A 16,039-nucleotide genomic window follows, 5' to 3' on the forward strand; every position below is an offset into this window, starting at 1 on the left:
ATCTCTTCTACTAATCTGCTCTTTCTTGAAATCGTGGGGCTTCTTGAATCTTAATCTTCAATCAAATTCGCCCTTCACCCGATTTCATTCTTCACCAAAGCTCGCACTTCAACCTTTATCAGCTTGCAATCAACTAGAAGGGCTAGGACCCCATGTGGAATTGCTTCTAGTTTTGCACTGCCCTAAGTTGTAATTCTAGATTTTCTCTTATAATTCTAACCCAATCAAATTTGCCCCTTCCATTTGCAATTTCATCAATAAAGAAGTACATCTAGTTTTCATATTGCATACCTTGAGCTAGGCCTATGATCCGGCTGAGAAGCACCATGAGATTGCCATACTCTGATTTGAAGTCTGCCACTATGAGCTCGATGATCTGGTGACTCTTTTCTTTTCTTTGTGCAGCCAATTCTGCTTTTGTAGATCTTTGCCATGGGGAATTGTCCTTCCTATAGTCTGTCCTTTACTTGTATCATATTTATTGTACCGACATTGGTATCGGTTATTTGCCTCATTTTCGAGAAGAAAGTTGTTTTGGGCATCATATCTTGTTTGTCTTTTTTAGTATTTGTTTTCTTAGGGTTCTTGCTTGCACTAACATCTACCATCCTAAACACTTATTTTTGCCCCTTTGTTCTAAGTGATATGGACTATCCCTATCGATCTCCAACCTTCTTTCTATCGATGGATTCTACACTTATTTCTGCCTCGCCAAGTCCTATCACTACACTTATCAATCTCCAATCTTCAACTTAGGGGTGGGACTACCACTTATTTTTGCCTCGTTGTTGCCTTAGGATGGACTACACTTATATCTCCCAACTTTATTCTTAGGGTGGTCTAGCTTATTTCTGCCTTTCGAAATGCTCTATCATGAATTCTACACATATCAATCTTCAATCTTCAACCTAAGATGGGATGATGAAGTGGTGGATGATGAATGCAAGAAGAATCAAGAGAAGCAAAACTAGACAAGAACAAAAGAGCGAAATCCGTTTAAGGACCACTTTCAACTCTAAATGAATTGAACTTACCTTTACCAATGGCCGGGTCTTCTTTTGAATTTCGGACCAGACCTAAGAATTTCAAGCCCTTTGCAAATATTGATGCCCTAGCTGAAGAAATTAGAATTCTGCCCACTTGAAATTGCCCATGCATATGCCAAAAAATCAGACTTTAATCACCTATTTCCTTTGCCAAATAATATTGTCCAGATCTGATGCTAAATTGCAGCTCCTCAAGAAAATCAGACTTCCACAAATTTCGGCTCTCCACAAAAATCGTAGCTCCACAAAAATCGCAGCTCCACAAAATTTGGCTCCACAAAATTCGTAGCTCCACAAAATTTGCAGCTCCACAAAATTCGTACCTCTCTATGGAAATCAGACATCAATCAAGAATCATCTAAGGCAAGGAAAATCAGATCTGCCTTATAAAAATCGCCAAGAACTGCCCTATAAAAAAAAATGCCAAGGAAGAAGAGCTGCTCCCATATGCAAATCTGCCCTTTGCCAAAAATCGTCCAAGGAGGAAGAGCTACTCCAAGCATGGAAGAGGAAGATGGAAGAATGAGGAGACAAGGGGAAGGAGAGCCTTTTTATACCCAATTCACTTGCCTTCCCTAGCTGGCCGATTTGCACCTAGGAGAGGAAAAAAAACAAAAAACATTAATTAGTGCACAATCTGGTCCCAATTAAATGATGAGCCAAAAATTAATTTTGCCACAATGAGATTTGCTTTAGTAAATTGTCGGTTATACCAAAATTGCAAAAATAAAATTAATAAAGCCTTGGAGATGCTAAATGTTTTCATTTAATGATGATTTAGTAATTAATATATCATTAAAAATCGGATTTGGCAAGCCAAAATTGTTTTTTTCAATTTTAAATTACTAATTTCTTTAAAGACTTTAAAATCTTCAAGGCAAATTTAATCCATTTAATGTCGATTTTTGCAATTAATGTCGATTTTTGCAATTTAATCCAAAATCGATTTTGCAATGCTATTTTATTTTTGAATTTTAATTTTTAATTTTTTTTTAACAGAAATAAATCATTTTTTCTTTGCATCCAAAATCGATTTCAATTCAATTTCACCATTACAAAATCAATTTTCAGCAAAAATTAAAAATTTTCCGAAACAAATAAATCCAAAAAGTTATTTTGTGAATGCTAAAGATTATACAATTATATCCAATTTTCAAAATAAAATCATCTACGTCCCCAAAATTTTGTAATTTTATCCTGCCAAGTATAGTTCTTTGAAATTTGTTTGGCCTTAGGATAAAATTACTCATTCTAGAAAATCAAGCTTAAAATCGGGTGAAAAAACAAACCTAAACCTCCTCTCTCCTGGCCTGAAGGTGTCCAAGATGTAAAATTTTCTAAAATTGGAATTTTTTTGGACAACTTCAAAACATATTGCCAAGGTGACCGAAAAAGGGGGTCCCCAAAATTTTGGGGTGATGGTGTGAAAACCTCACAACACATCATTGTAGCTGTCAACTAGTATTTGCTTCATTTTCTGCTGATTCCACCTCTGAAACTTTGCAACATATCAGTCTTTAATCACTCGTAGGATTCTGCTGCTAATCTGATGCCACAGTACCAGCTTTTCTGATAACCTGCTGTAACAACCAGTTGTCACCAATTGTCAAGTCCACTAGGTCATATCTATCCATCAAATACTTAAGTAATTTCTTAACCTGAGAAATCCAATGAGCCACTTGTTGTAGATCCATCACCTTGTGGTCCAAAATAGTCTGATCATCTAAGGTGGAAGTCTTCATGCTCAAATTCTTAGCTTTCATTATTTCATCCTTCAAACGAAGTAAAGTGAATCTTCTGCCATTTTTGATGATAAAAACAACATTCCTTTGACAATCATGAATAGCACCAACATCATATTGCCAAGGGCTACCCAACAAAATATGGCAAGCACTCATATTAACCACATCAGAAAATATCTCATCTTGATAAGGTCCAATGTTCTTTTCACTTCTACCATGCGATCATCTTAAGACTAGCTTATCCCATAAGGACAAGGATGCTTAAGTCTTCTCAGTCCTAACTTCTATACAATGTCTTCAGATACAAGATTATCTGCTTTCCACCATTTATTATCACTTTGCAACATTTGTTACCGGACTTGCAAATAGTTTGGAACAACTGCCTTCTCTGCATAGGCTCTGATTCCTTCTTGCTTAGCATATCACTTTTGAACATTAGAGATTCTCCTATCTCAGGTTCAACCTCTCTTTCAACAAGTTCATCCTTCTCCACTTGTTCCTCATGTGCCACTAGGTTCTATTTGACCTTGCTGAAACCAACTGAACATTGGAAAGTTCTATGTTCAACATTCCCACATTTGAAACAAGTGCCTTTGAATTCTCCATTGCCTCTGCTCCTTCCTTGAGTCCTTTGATTAGGTTCATCTTCAATCACTGGTTTATCTGTACCATTGTCAACTGGTTTATCTCTAACCCTAAGGTTAACTTGTTTTCTCTTCAACTTATCTTCTGCCTTTATGGCATACTGATAAGTATCTCCAATTGAATTTATCCTCAACATTCACAAGTCATCTTGAATGTTAAGTCTCAGACCATTGATGTATCTAGCCACCTTCTCCTTGGATGACTCTCGGTGCCCAAACCTGATTGTGATTTTGTAGACTCCTCAATATACTCACTTTCAGATCCTTCTGTTTCAGATTCTGTAACCTCTTAAACAATTCAAGTTCATACTCCTCGGGTATGAACTTAACTTTAAGTCTAGAAACCATAACCCTCCATTTGTCTATCTTCAGGTTGCCACTATCTTCTCTATCTTTCTGTAATTCCTTCCACCATAAGGCAGCATGACCCTTCATCTTAGTTTGTGATAACCTAAGTCTTTTGGATCCTTAACATCTTCAAGTTCACAGTAATCCTCTAGTTCATTAATCCAATCTATTAATTCCTCTGGATGTAAAGAACTAGAAAAACATGCAATATCAATTCTCTGACTTTTACCCATTTGTGCCATATCTCTCAATTATCTTTCCTCCTTGGTAGGAATCTCAACTTCAACTGTCTCAAGATCTTCAACAACTTCCTCAAATTCATCTCCGGTCTTAGGGGTTCCCTTAGCCCTAGCTAAAGCATTATCTCATTTTTGAAATCCTCCATCGTTTGGTTTAGTCTTCTAGGATTTGTTCTTCTAGGTGGCATGTTTACCAAGATGTCAATCTTCAATCCCTCGGGTTCGACGATTTGATCACAAGTGTTAATTGCTCTAATCCGATCGGATAATCTACCAGCAAAAACATTCTACCTCAAGTAACTAAGTCTGTTCGGAATCCAAAAACTTATCAATAGACCAGCCAACCAATCCTTATTGTGCAACCACCATAATTATAGGTCAGATCTGATCTTCAGCTACCCCACAACCATGTTCACAAGTGTAATATCAATCTTCCAATTGCAAGTCCTATTTGCCACCTTGCACTAGTCTACGGTTGACGTAGATCAGAACCTCAACTTCTGTCACTTCAATAGCAATAAGAGGTGCAAGTCAAACACGAGATTCCAAATGCTTGCAATCACCAACAACACTGACAACACTAACAAAACTAGCTCTGATGTCACTTGATGCAGCCAAGATCAAAGAATCCCTAAGGGAGATGTCCAACATTGAAGCAAGAGTAAGGAACAACAGGAATACACAATAAACTAGCAAGCAATGAACACATTATGGAAGAAATATCACTGGATTATTATCATGTTGGCCTGCAAATGCAATTATTACATTGCCATTGTAAATACACAACTGTCAGCCAGTTTGCAGCTAATCATTTCTCAAAAGTCAAAACTATAGTCCTAACCTTCTAGTTGCTTATAAACTAGCTTTGGCAATCTATTGCTTTTGCCACACTTAGTGCTACAAGCTTGCATTTCCAGGCTCTTCCTTGCACCTTGAGGCTCTGCATTGCACTTCAAACTAGATGCTCTAACCTACTTATATACAAGATTGCTAGCCATAGGTCGGCTTACCCAATCATTAATCCCAAGACAAAGAAAACATATTACAAACAGATAGGTTAGGACCCAAACCATAAGAATAATTCTCAAATGGTTACATCGTGCCTGCAAACATATAAGAGGATCAATGAAATGTATTACAACATAGAACAATGTGCCAACATGCATCACATGTTGTGAATGTCCATTACAAGCCACAACTTGCCAACTTGGCCATTAGAACAAGAAAACCATAATGGGACTGGACCAATCTTAAGCTAACATTATCTGGAAGCATCGAAACACCCTGCGGAGCTAGAAATAGGAACCTCATGATGCCTAGACCACGCTATAAAGATTGCATAAGAAAACGAGCCTGCTGGATCGATCACAAGCTGCAACAATTGGAAAACTGCCCAAATGAACAGTAAACAAAAAAAACAAAAGGAAATATTTTTGGTTCATGCAAGATTGCCAATGACCCAAGGATGCTCTTGTATCACAACCAAGTATCCCAATTTTGTGGAGTTTCTGGATGATTGCAAAAGCATGTAAAGTCAATTAGTTATAAACAGAATTAACTGTCAAGAGAATTTGGTAAATTACGTTGATTATCATACTAAGAAGGATCAGTATAGGTGAAATCAAGTGACTAATAAATTAGTATATGTGCCAATTTGATTACAAGCCAATATATATTGATTTAAATACGAAGATTGATTAATCAAGTCAGCAACCTGAAGCAATAAAATTAATCAACAGCAGTCCTAATAGGAAAAGGTCAAAACAGAACAGTTACACAGGATGTAGCTTCTTATAAATCGCCAGCATTGCAAGTGAACATAAGCATCAACTAATGACAAAGAAGACAATTAGAAGTTATCGATTATAGATGGTCGCTTGAGATCAGAAATTATGGAAGACAGTGCTATGACTGTAAAGGTGGCAAATAGTCCAAATAAATACATCCACGATACTCAAGGATATTGACTAATGATTATTCATTGGCAATATTGTTGTTTCAAAGTGGCTAAGGCAAGAACAATCACATATAGAGGAGTTGATGGGATGAGATAATTCCTTTTAAAATACGGTGAATAACAGTATTGCAATCTCCAAGAGCCAAAGGCTAGTTATGAATAAAGTCAAATTTAAATGATTAATAATGTTGTTAACTGAATGTTACAGATCAGCAATTTATGGTTGATGTAATCACGATGGTCTAAGACGTCAATAAGCAGTAACAATAAATATAAGATGGCAACTATCACTACTGTTTGATCTGAGGATCACACACAATAATATTATGGAAAGAACATCATTGAACTGACAACTATGAAGACAAGATTATTAGGGGAATGATTCTAAAAGACAGTCAAAGGTTGAATAATGATTCAGTACAACTTGATTTTAATCAGGCATCGTTGATGGAATGAATTAGGGGAACGGTGCTTAATTAAGTCTAATCCTTGTCGTGAAGGGATCAATATAGAAGGGAGGTGACTACTCAAACCTCAAGGGTTGCCACCTTTTAAGAACAAGTCTTGAGCACATTTGTTCAGCATGGTAAAAGATCAGAAAGATAAGAGAGTATAAATATATTTGATACTCCCAACAAGGAAAAGATGAGAAAGGAACTGAATCATTTATATTGCTGGCAAACATTATGTGACAGCAAATTATGCTGTAACATATCTACAAGTTAACTATTGATTTACAGAATATTATATCTGAATTCTGTTAGGGATAAGGAACCCTTATATGGTCTAAATAAATATATCTGTCAATAATAGTAAAATCGAAATTATATATCGGCTGCGTTGGTATATCTATCTATCTATATATATATATGTATATATATGTATGTATTTACGTTTATTAGCAATACATGAGCTATTAATATATACATAGCCTATTCCTTATCACTCACTATAGCCTTTTAAGAGGATAGGTTGGTTTTGGTAGGGAGAGGAGTAATTCCTCACAAGGTAGTGAATTCCAAGATGGGGTAAGGACATCTATTTCCTATGCCTCGAGGGAAAAGTCCCATGATGGGTCCAGATATGTGATCCGGAAATCTTGAAGGAGCCTGCTTGTAGATTGGTTTCTAAGTCTCCTAAGGACAAGTAATTCCCATCCTTCTCAGGGTTGATGTTTAGGAGAGAAGTAAGGAGTTGGGGCTTAAGTATGTTAAATATTAAATGTATTATGAACCATTCATTGTATCTTAATTCAATTTAATTCAAATGCATAGTTATGCATGCAAACATTGGAAATAGGCAGCTTTCTAGTAGGGAATATTGCAGAGACTCAGTAAATTGCCATTCACAAGCATAATAGAAACCTTCATTGGGAATCTCAGGTATATCAAGTGAAGTCCAGGTTGGGGACATTATATAAGGATATAAATCTAACCCATTCCCTACCACATCTCCTATGTTACATTTCACAACAAATTGTTGATGGAATAAGCTCAAGCTCAAGTGGTACATCAATGGGGCTCTCATAGTAGAACTCTAGTTCCGAACTCCTGAAAAACACATTTATGAATAGATAAGGCTAGGTGCAACTATAAGTAGGTTTGAAACCAAAGGATTCCTATGATGAGGCAATTTACCAGAAAACAATTTTTTTACATTTAATATAATAATTTGGAGCATTCTTTCAAAACTGTTATTAGATTGAAATATATTTTATTTGAATGAATGAAATTTTTTAATTTATTTTTTAAACAATAGCCAAATTATGTTGGTACTGAAATTCACCTCATTGTTGGAAAAGCTGTGGGATTATATTGTTGATTTAATAATTTGGGCAAAGGTTTAGAATTTATTGTTTCAATTTACTTAAAATTCATGTGTATCACTGGATGATTTAAAGAATTTTGAACTATTTGGCAAGGGTTGAGACAAATATTCATGTTTCTGAAAAGCAGGGCGCTATTCAATCTGTTCTTTGTACAGATATTCTTTGTTTAATTATAAAATGATTCAGTTTAATCTGTTGCATTTTCTTATGAAAACAAAAGAAAAGTCAGTCCCTACATTCTTAGATCTGAATTGTCAAGTGCATAGAAGCAACAATAATTCTTTGGAATATCTTGGCAAACCAAATGATAAAGATATTTACAATTTCCCTCAATAGTATAGGAGACATATTACGAACCAGAAAACGACAAAAAAACAGAAGAAAAGAAACGTTTCTCATATCTAATGACATCCTTATTGCATGGAGTTATTGTAACCTCAAAAGGAGCATAAAGTTATTATTTACTATTAAAATTTGTTATTAAGTTGCTGGTTTTACAAGGTCAGATACAAGTACAGGATCTTGATATGTCCGTATGGTGATTTTTTCAGTGTTCCGCGGGGACATGTCCCCTATGCTTTTAGGCTTGTACCTGTCCTGCGGACGAAACAGGGATGTGGGGATGGATTTTTGCCATCCCTAAAGCTACCCCCTTTTTGCCAAATTCAGAAACATCCCTGAAACGGCAAAAAAATTTGGGCAGGAGACATGGGGACGGCCAGCAGTACCGGGCCATCCCTGGAACTTCTGGCCGTACCCTCCAACCGTTCCCAAAACTTCTGGCTATCCCCTTTTTTTCCAGCTAGTTGGGTAAAGGCAAAACACTAAATTTTGCTTTTTGTGAGAGTCCGTAGTTGTCTTATAAGACATGATAAAAATATGCAAACCATATTTGTCCATTAAAACACTAAAACAGTTAACTCTTCTACTCATTTAAAGATATGATGTACTTGGTAAGAGGGAAAAAAAACGTAGAGCAACAGTAGCAGCAATAGTGAGGAAAGATTGCATTTAGTATTTCTATTTAGTACTTACTATTTTAGTTGCACTTCTCTTTATTCCATTCTGATTTCATGCATAATACTTGGAGACTTCAGGCATTTTGATTTTACTATGTATGTATGTGATGTTATAATGGAGGTACTTAGTATTTGTCATTTGATAATTTTCCATGTATTGAGCTTCTAAAATGTCTATGGTGAATGGTTTATCAATGTTATGATATGCATATTTGAATTTTGTCTCTCTGTATGAAAAAATTCCCTATGTTTTTAATTGTCATCCCCTAAGGTCTTGTCCCCTAAATTATGGCTTTGACCTGTCCCCGTACCGGAAACATGTCCCCAGCCCCTAAGATGTCCCCGTCTCGGAAACTCCGTGGAGCATAGGATATTTTTGCTTGGGTGTGGTTGGGCACAACTCTTTAGTATATATATCTATAAATGCAATGTATTTTAAAAACATACATAATTGTAAATGCATTTGATACAGATATACATACAATATTAATTTTGAATCTTTGATAGTACGATACTTTATCATTGGTCTTCCCTCGCATTTGAAGTCTTTGAGCTTGGCCTGCCATCATCTCCTTGCTCTCGTAGCTTCTCCTTGAACAATTTACCTTGCAAAACAAAGGAAGGAAATGCATTAAGTTAATGAAATAATGGAACAAAAGAAATCTTAGTGCTTTCATAAAGTCAACATTAAGTCAAAGAGGTAAAATGGGTTTGATCATGGACTTTCCCCAATGCAAGACCAAATCTCTCAATTTTGAAATGAAATTTTGTTAAAATCTGGAAATCAAATGAATTTTACAATATTTTACCCAGATTTTATTAATCGCCACCCTTTTAATTCAGATTTTTGAGAGAAATCTTCCGTAAATGCTAAAACTTGATGTCTTTTCAAGTTTCCAAATTGCTCACAAAGGTAGAATTGCCACCACATTAAGATGTTCTGCTTCCTCCTCTCAATAGTTCACTGCCTTAGTGCTGATGAAATTGCTACTCTCACAAGATATAATTGGTTGTCGATTGCAAGAGATAGTTCAATGCCTTCAAGAGGAGAAGATTGCTGTATTAAGCAGAGCTGAATTTGCTTTGATTGATGTTGCAAATGAATTTATACTTCTCTCTTTGTGTGGGTGGCTTGAGACAAAGATGTGTCTATCCATTGGGCGACTTGGCCTTTTAGGCCAATTAAATATTTAAACTCTACTTCTCATCGTGCTGGTCAACTTGGTCTTTGTGATAAATAAATTTGATTTTGTTCTTTTTAAGCACATAGATCCAATTTTGCTTCAGCTCTTTGTCCATTAGTGGACGGATTTTCTCCCAATTAGTTTGATTTTATCAAATGTTTTATATTGTCAAATTTTGCTTTTAAATCTGAGATTAAGATCCAGAGTTTTGGGGCCCTTGCTGGTTAAATTCTCCAAGGTGTAGATTTTTGATTTGAAGGAAAAGTTTGGGGTGGAATTCCTAGGATTAGAGGAATTCTGCCAAGACATTTGTTGGCTTCTCATTGCCTTTTTCATTTGAACTCCATCGGCAATTGGAAAGAGGAAAAAAGTCATTTCATCATCCTTTGAAATTGCTCAAATTTGACCTTTTCACTCTTCATTGCCAGTTCTTGGCAGAGACTTTGGCAAATAAGGAATGAAATTCCTCTCTTTAGTGAAAAGTTCAGCCATTTCCAAAACCATATGTTGCTGATAGTTCTCAGTAGTGTTTAGCAGAATTGATCATTTTGGGGGGCTAGGAGGAGTTTTAATTTCGTTTTGCATCCATTTTGGCCTTTTAAACTCATGGCAGAATTCCTTGGATTGGATGAATTCCAACTAGACTTGTCTTCCATCTTTTTTTGGCCTAAAACTTGATTTCACCCTTCAAGAATTTGTCAAATTTAACCTCTCTTTGCTGGCATTAGACTCATTGAATTGGTCAAGTTTGCAGGAAAATTCCATATTGAAGGAGGTGGAGATTTAAGTTTTTGAGAAACTCCTAAGGGCAGAATTCCTAGGATTAGAGGGACTCCGCCATCCTTTCTTCAACATTGACCTCATTCAATCTCAACATCTCATCTTTAAAATTGTTCAGTTAACATTTAGCTTCCCTACCTCGTCGATTATTTCCTCTCTCCTCTAGGGCATTCTAGTTGCATCAAAATTTGTCCTCATTGTAGGGGTTGGAGAGAGGAATAATGATGGGCAGCATTCCTAGGTTTATGGAATTCTGCCATCCTCTCATGTCCCATTTGCTAAAAAAAACAGATCATCAGCCTTCATTCTTTCACATCCCACTTCCAATTTGAATCACTTGACAACTTGGGTACATGCCTTCATAGAGGTAACTGATTTTCATTGGCGGAGACTTTAAAGCTTGAGGAATTATTATGGGCAGAATTCTTCTGATTAGAAGAACTCTGACCAGATCTCATGCTCTTTGCCTTCTTCAAAAAACTTATCTCTTACCTTACAATCTCATGGTTTTGATCATCAATTTTTTGTCTCACAGCTTAGGCATTTTGACTTCATCACATTTTGGTGTTTTTCTTCTTAGGGGAAGATTTCAAGATGAGAGGAATTTCCTAGGGCAGAATTCCTAGGATCAGAGAAATTCTACCATCCTTCATGCCATGTTTTAAAATCTCTCATTTGCCCTCATAATCTCATCACCTTGATCCTTTGATCATCAATTTTCTATCCCCACAACTTGGAGGTTTGGCTGCATCAAGATTTTGATGTTCTATAAGGGCAGAGATATTAGAAACAGAGGAAGTTTATGGGGCAGAATTCCTAGGACAAGAGAAATTCAGCCACTCTATATTCTCCTTATCTAGACTTAGTCAAATTTTAGCTTAGAGGGCAAAGTGGTTTGTATAAGATATAACGATCAAGTTACATTATACTTTAAGTGTATTTTATCTAAATATTGTCAGGATGTTTCACCTTCATAAGAGTAATAAAGATTTTAGATTTTGGGGCTTTCCAAAGAATTCCACACTTGGCCAAATTTCAGTATTTTGCATGTCTTTAGCAGTGTGACCTCCCACAACGCATCCTGACTTCAGGAGATCAAGTTGAAGCTGAGACAAGTATTTTCAAAACGTTCTAACTCATTTCATCACAAATCCTTTGATATCAACTCCATATCTTTGACTAGTCTAGCTCAACTCTTATTCATATCCCAGACTAACTTGACTTCCCAACTGGGCCAAAATTCCTCAAATGTATTTGTTGGAGATGGAGACTTAAAAAACTGTTACCAAGACCGCCTATATCCAACTAAGACCACTACTCCTGCTGCTAGAGAAAATAGGGGGTCCCCATTTGTAATGGGGTGATGGTGTGAAAACCTCACAATAGTAGTCAGGGTGACAGGGACACTCCTTGCCTGCTTCTGTCACAGCCCTAGAGCTCAACCTGATTGGGTATGGGTATGGACTGGGACCTTTAAGGGGAGAACTTGTTAACTTCTATTTATTAATAAATTTATTATTTATATTAAACTTAAAAAATTTGATCTTCAACCTTAAAAAAAGAAGCACGAAGATACAAATTGAATATGAAAGAATGATAATCAAAATAGCCAAAATAATGTCTGATTTATTTACCTTTTTTTAAACTTCAAAAAGAGAGGCCTGACTGACCGTTGGTGACGTTTAGATGTCTTTGAGATGGTTGAAAGACATGGTTTCTTCCCTGACATTCAATAGATAAATGGGGACATCCAAAAGCCTGGGCACGTCCCAATGTTTTCAGAAGTTGGGCAGATAGCAAGGGAAATTTCGCCACTTTTCTGAACTTAATGACCTTAAATGGAAGATTATATATGATTTTTGTGTTTTTCAAAAATTGCTTGGTTATAAGATTATATATTACCCTCAAAAAGTTTCCCGACTTCCATGAAGAACAAGTTGCATGATCTGATTATTATTAAATTCTCCATTTTTCGTAAAACTGGTTTAAAAAAATAGATTTCTTTCTTTTATGTAAATGGTTATACTAAATTTGAATTTTTTTTTATAAGAATATCTCGTATAGATTGAGACTAATGTTCATTTTAAATGACTGTATAGTTTCTGATTTGTTTTTTGGAAAAAGGGCTCCTTGAGGAAATATTAGCCTTTTCCTTATTAACAGGAAGAGTGAGCTTTGGGATGAGATTGCAGAAACTTTGCAAAAGGGGCAGCTTTTCAGAGATGCACAGCAATGTAGGGATAAGTGGGAGAAGCTCATGGCCGGTTATAAGGATGTTAGAGATGGCCTCAAGGGCAGGGAAGAAAACCCTTACTATGATGAGCTTTATCCCCTGCTCTCTGGCAAATTGATGCCAAAGGAGAAAGATAGGAATGACAAGGATTTGATGTGGCAAAAGGAGTTTAGTTGCAGGGAGCAGGTGAATATTGGAATCTGGAATGAAGAAACTGACGGGAATCTGCCAATGTTTAATGATAGTTTGGATGATGAGGAGGATGAAGCATGGGAGATGTCTTGCTCACGTAAAAGGAAGCAGTACGCTAGATATGTTTCTGGGGCTGATGTTGGTGTGGTGAAATCCCTGCTGGAGACTCTGCTTTCTCAGCAGCAGATCTTCTTCAAGGAGCTTCTAGAGTCAATTGCGAGGAGTGAGCAAGCTAGAGAGAAGGTAAGGTGGGAGAGGGAGGAGAAGAGGAGAGAAGATGAAAGGGAGCATCGAAACATTTTGGATAATGCGATGATTGTTCTGGTTCAGAAGCTGCTTGATGATAGAGGATTGCCTTTATCATCATCTGCCAGTTGTGGCATTAATGCAGTACTGAAGAGACAGAACCAGGGCTCCAAAAGATGTTCTAAGAATTGGAAAAGGGGAGAGGTGTTGCACCTAATTAAATTGAGAGGGGAAATGGAGAGCAGGTTTGCTATTTCTATGACAAGGGCAATGCTTTGGGAAGAGTTGGCAGAGGCACTTGATTCGCAAGGAATAAAGCGTGATGGAAAACAATGCAGGGAGAAATGGGATAAATTAATGGCTGCCTACAAGGATGTCATTAATGGGAAAAAGGAGGAAGGATGTCTTCCTTATTCTTCTGAGTTGAGAAGTATTGTTGGAGGTAAGGTAGATGATGGAGCAGAATCTGATAAGTTTAAAGACAAAGTGGACTGCATTCATATCACTCCTGAGGCAACTCTATAAGGTAGAGAATTTTTGGTTGATTTGTTTCTCAGCTGCTGATTGAGTTAGGTGTTCAGATTCCAGTTTTTAGAACTAACTGCTGCTAGAGAGATTTTAACTTGTAGGTAAATTTTGATTAAGTGGTCAACCTCTTAACCCTGCTATCTAGAGAATTTTTCAAGTTTCAGCATGTACCTATAATAGGCACAATTATATGCCTGAGATTTGCTTTAACCTTCCTCACCTGTTCAGAGCAATATATTCGATCAGGCTTAGCATTTGAGTCACATGCTTAAGCAAACAAATGTGATATTATGAATACTTCAGGCAAATTTTTTGGAATGTTTATACAAGATTGTCAGTGAAGATAATATATTCATGTTCTACCTGCAACTTCTTTACTGTCACAATTTTCTTGTATAGTTGTATGGTGATATATTTTTCTAGTTGATTTTTGCAATTTAGAATTATACCTGCGTGTATATATAATCTTTTTTTTTTTTTTTTTTGATAAAGACACCTGGAGATCTTGTGGGCGTAGTCTATGCCAGCTTGTCTTACCTCAATGGGGCTTGTGGGTTGAGCTTGAATGGCTGACAAAATGGCTTTACACCAAACTATGATAAAATGGCATGCTAGAAAAAACCTATATGATCTTAACTTACAATCTATTTTGGCTTATGTTGTATATGACTAGTATATGTAAAAACAAAGAGAGTTTTTCAAAACTATATTTTGGAATTCGTTAAAGTGTAATTTGCTACCTTTCCAATTTATTAGAAGTCACATGCACACATACACACATTTATGACTTAAATTTTTCTTCTTTGTACGTAATCTTACTCATTAAGTTGTTTCTCTTGTGAAGGAAGATATATGATGAGTATCTGATCACAAATCAAGTTTGGTTTATCTTGTTGAACATATTCCACAGTGTTTCTAATTGACATCTCCCAACACTACATCAAAATTAGAGTTCATCTTTGAGTCGCTGCCACAATGAGGGTTGGCTCATCTAATGGAACTCCCCAATCTCTCCCGTCTCTCCTCCTTGATCTGGCTGGCATCTTTTGAATCAACATCTCACCTAAAGTTGGAGTTTGTCATTAATCTAAAATCTAATGATATTGGAGTTGCAAAGCACTATGCACTAAAGTTGGAGTTTGTCATTACTCTAAAGTTTAATGATATTGGAGTTGCAAAGCACTATGCATAACCGCCAACTTTTTTTGCATGTCTACAGGTCAACCTATTTCTCCTGAGAGTGAAGGAAGTTGTATGAGAACCAATTCTGCTTTGTAGTAGAGGAATTAGCGACATATGAAAGGAATCAAATATCAATGTCCTCAACTTTGGGGTGTCTCTTCCATGCCATGTCCGCATCCAATAGAATCATTTTGAGGTAATGTAGCTTTATTTATTTTTACCTCTAGTTTTCCAAATGTTGGACCACAAAGATTAGTAAAGGCAATCCATTACGTGCGAAGTAAACTTGACTCTTCAGTTGAATACATCTTATAAAGGCCCTTCATTAATCTTCTTTCATCTCTTTGCCAATACAAAAATACAACTTACTAGCTTCCGGTGCATACCATTTAGGATTGGGAACAAAGGCTACCATATGAAGTAGGGTATTTATAGTGTGCCATTGTTGCATAAAATGGACCTTGTGTTTGTTGATGCGAGTTTTGTATCACTTACATAACATATTGGCAATTGAACATTTGATACAGAGTATCAAACATACAATTCCTCTCTTGAAAAGTTATTGCTCATGGGATATAAGAATAACTCCAATGTTCTTTACTGTTGTGGATACTCGCTCAGTTTTATTGATGTGATTTGTTGGTAATCACATAGGCGGCCTTACGCAAATTGTTGAGGGTGACTTGGACTTTGATGGGATGAAGGTGATGGTGGCTCGATTTGTAAAATGTGCGGGTGGCAGATAATGTTGATGGTAGTGATGATGGAGGGTGTGTCTGCCGTTGATGATGTTGATGGGAAAATGGTGGTGGTGGAAGGTAATTGGATGTATTCTAATACTTGACCTACTCCTCTAACTTCCTTCTCTAAA

The 16,039-nt window shown here is 36.4% G+C and overlaps 1 protein-coding gene across 2 annotated transcripts in view; it reads left to right on the forward strand.

Annotated features, from left to right (window-relative positions):
* LOC149531653 (trihelix transcription factor PTL-like) overlaps window positions 1-15,769 on the forward strand; it is a 38,740-nt gene extending 22,971 nt beyond the window's left edge. Inside the window, exons 2-3 of one of the 2 annotated variants that reach the window (XM_089810007.1) lie at window positions 12,951-13,984; window positions 15,206-15,769. In XM_089810007.1, the coding sequence (XP_089666133.1) occupies window positions 12,951-13,983 (1,033 nt within the window). In that variant the 3' untranslated portion in view covers window position 13,984; window positions 15,206-15,769. Of the gene's footprint in view, window positions 1-12,950; window positions 14,356-15,205 lie in introns of those variants that run through there. The other variant, XM_089810006.1, reaches the window with a different exon arrangement.
* The last annotated feature ends 270 nt before the right edge of the window (window positions 15,770-16,039 follow it).

This window comes from Cupressus sempervirens, chromosome 11 (genome assembly GCF_028749045.1).
Source record: "Cupressus sempervirens isolate cs-2001-9-10 chromosome 11, ASM2874904v1, whole genome shotgun sequence".
Classification (NCBI taxonomy): Eukaryota; Viridiplantae; Streptophyta; class Pinopsida; order Cupressales; family Cupressaceae; genus Cupressus; species Cupressus sempervirens.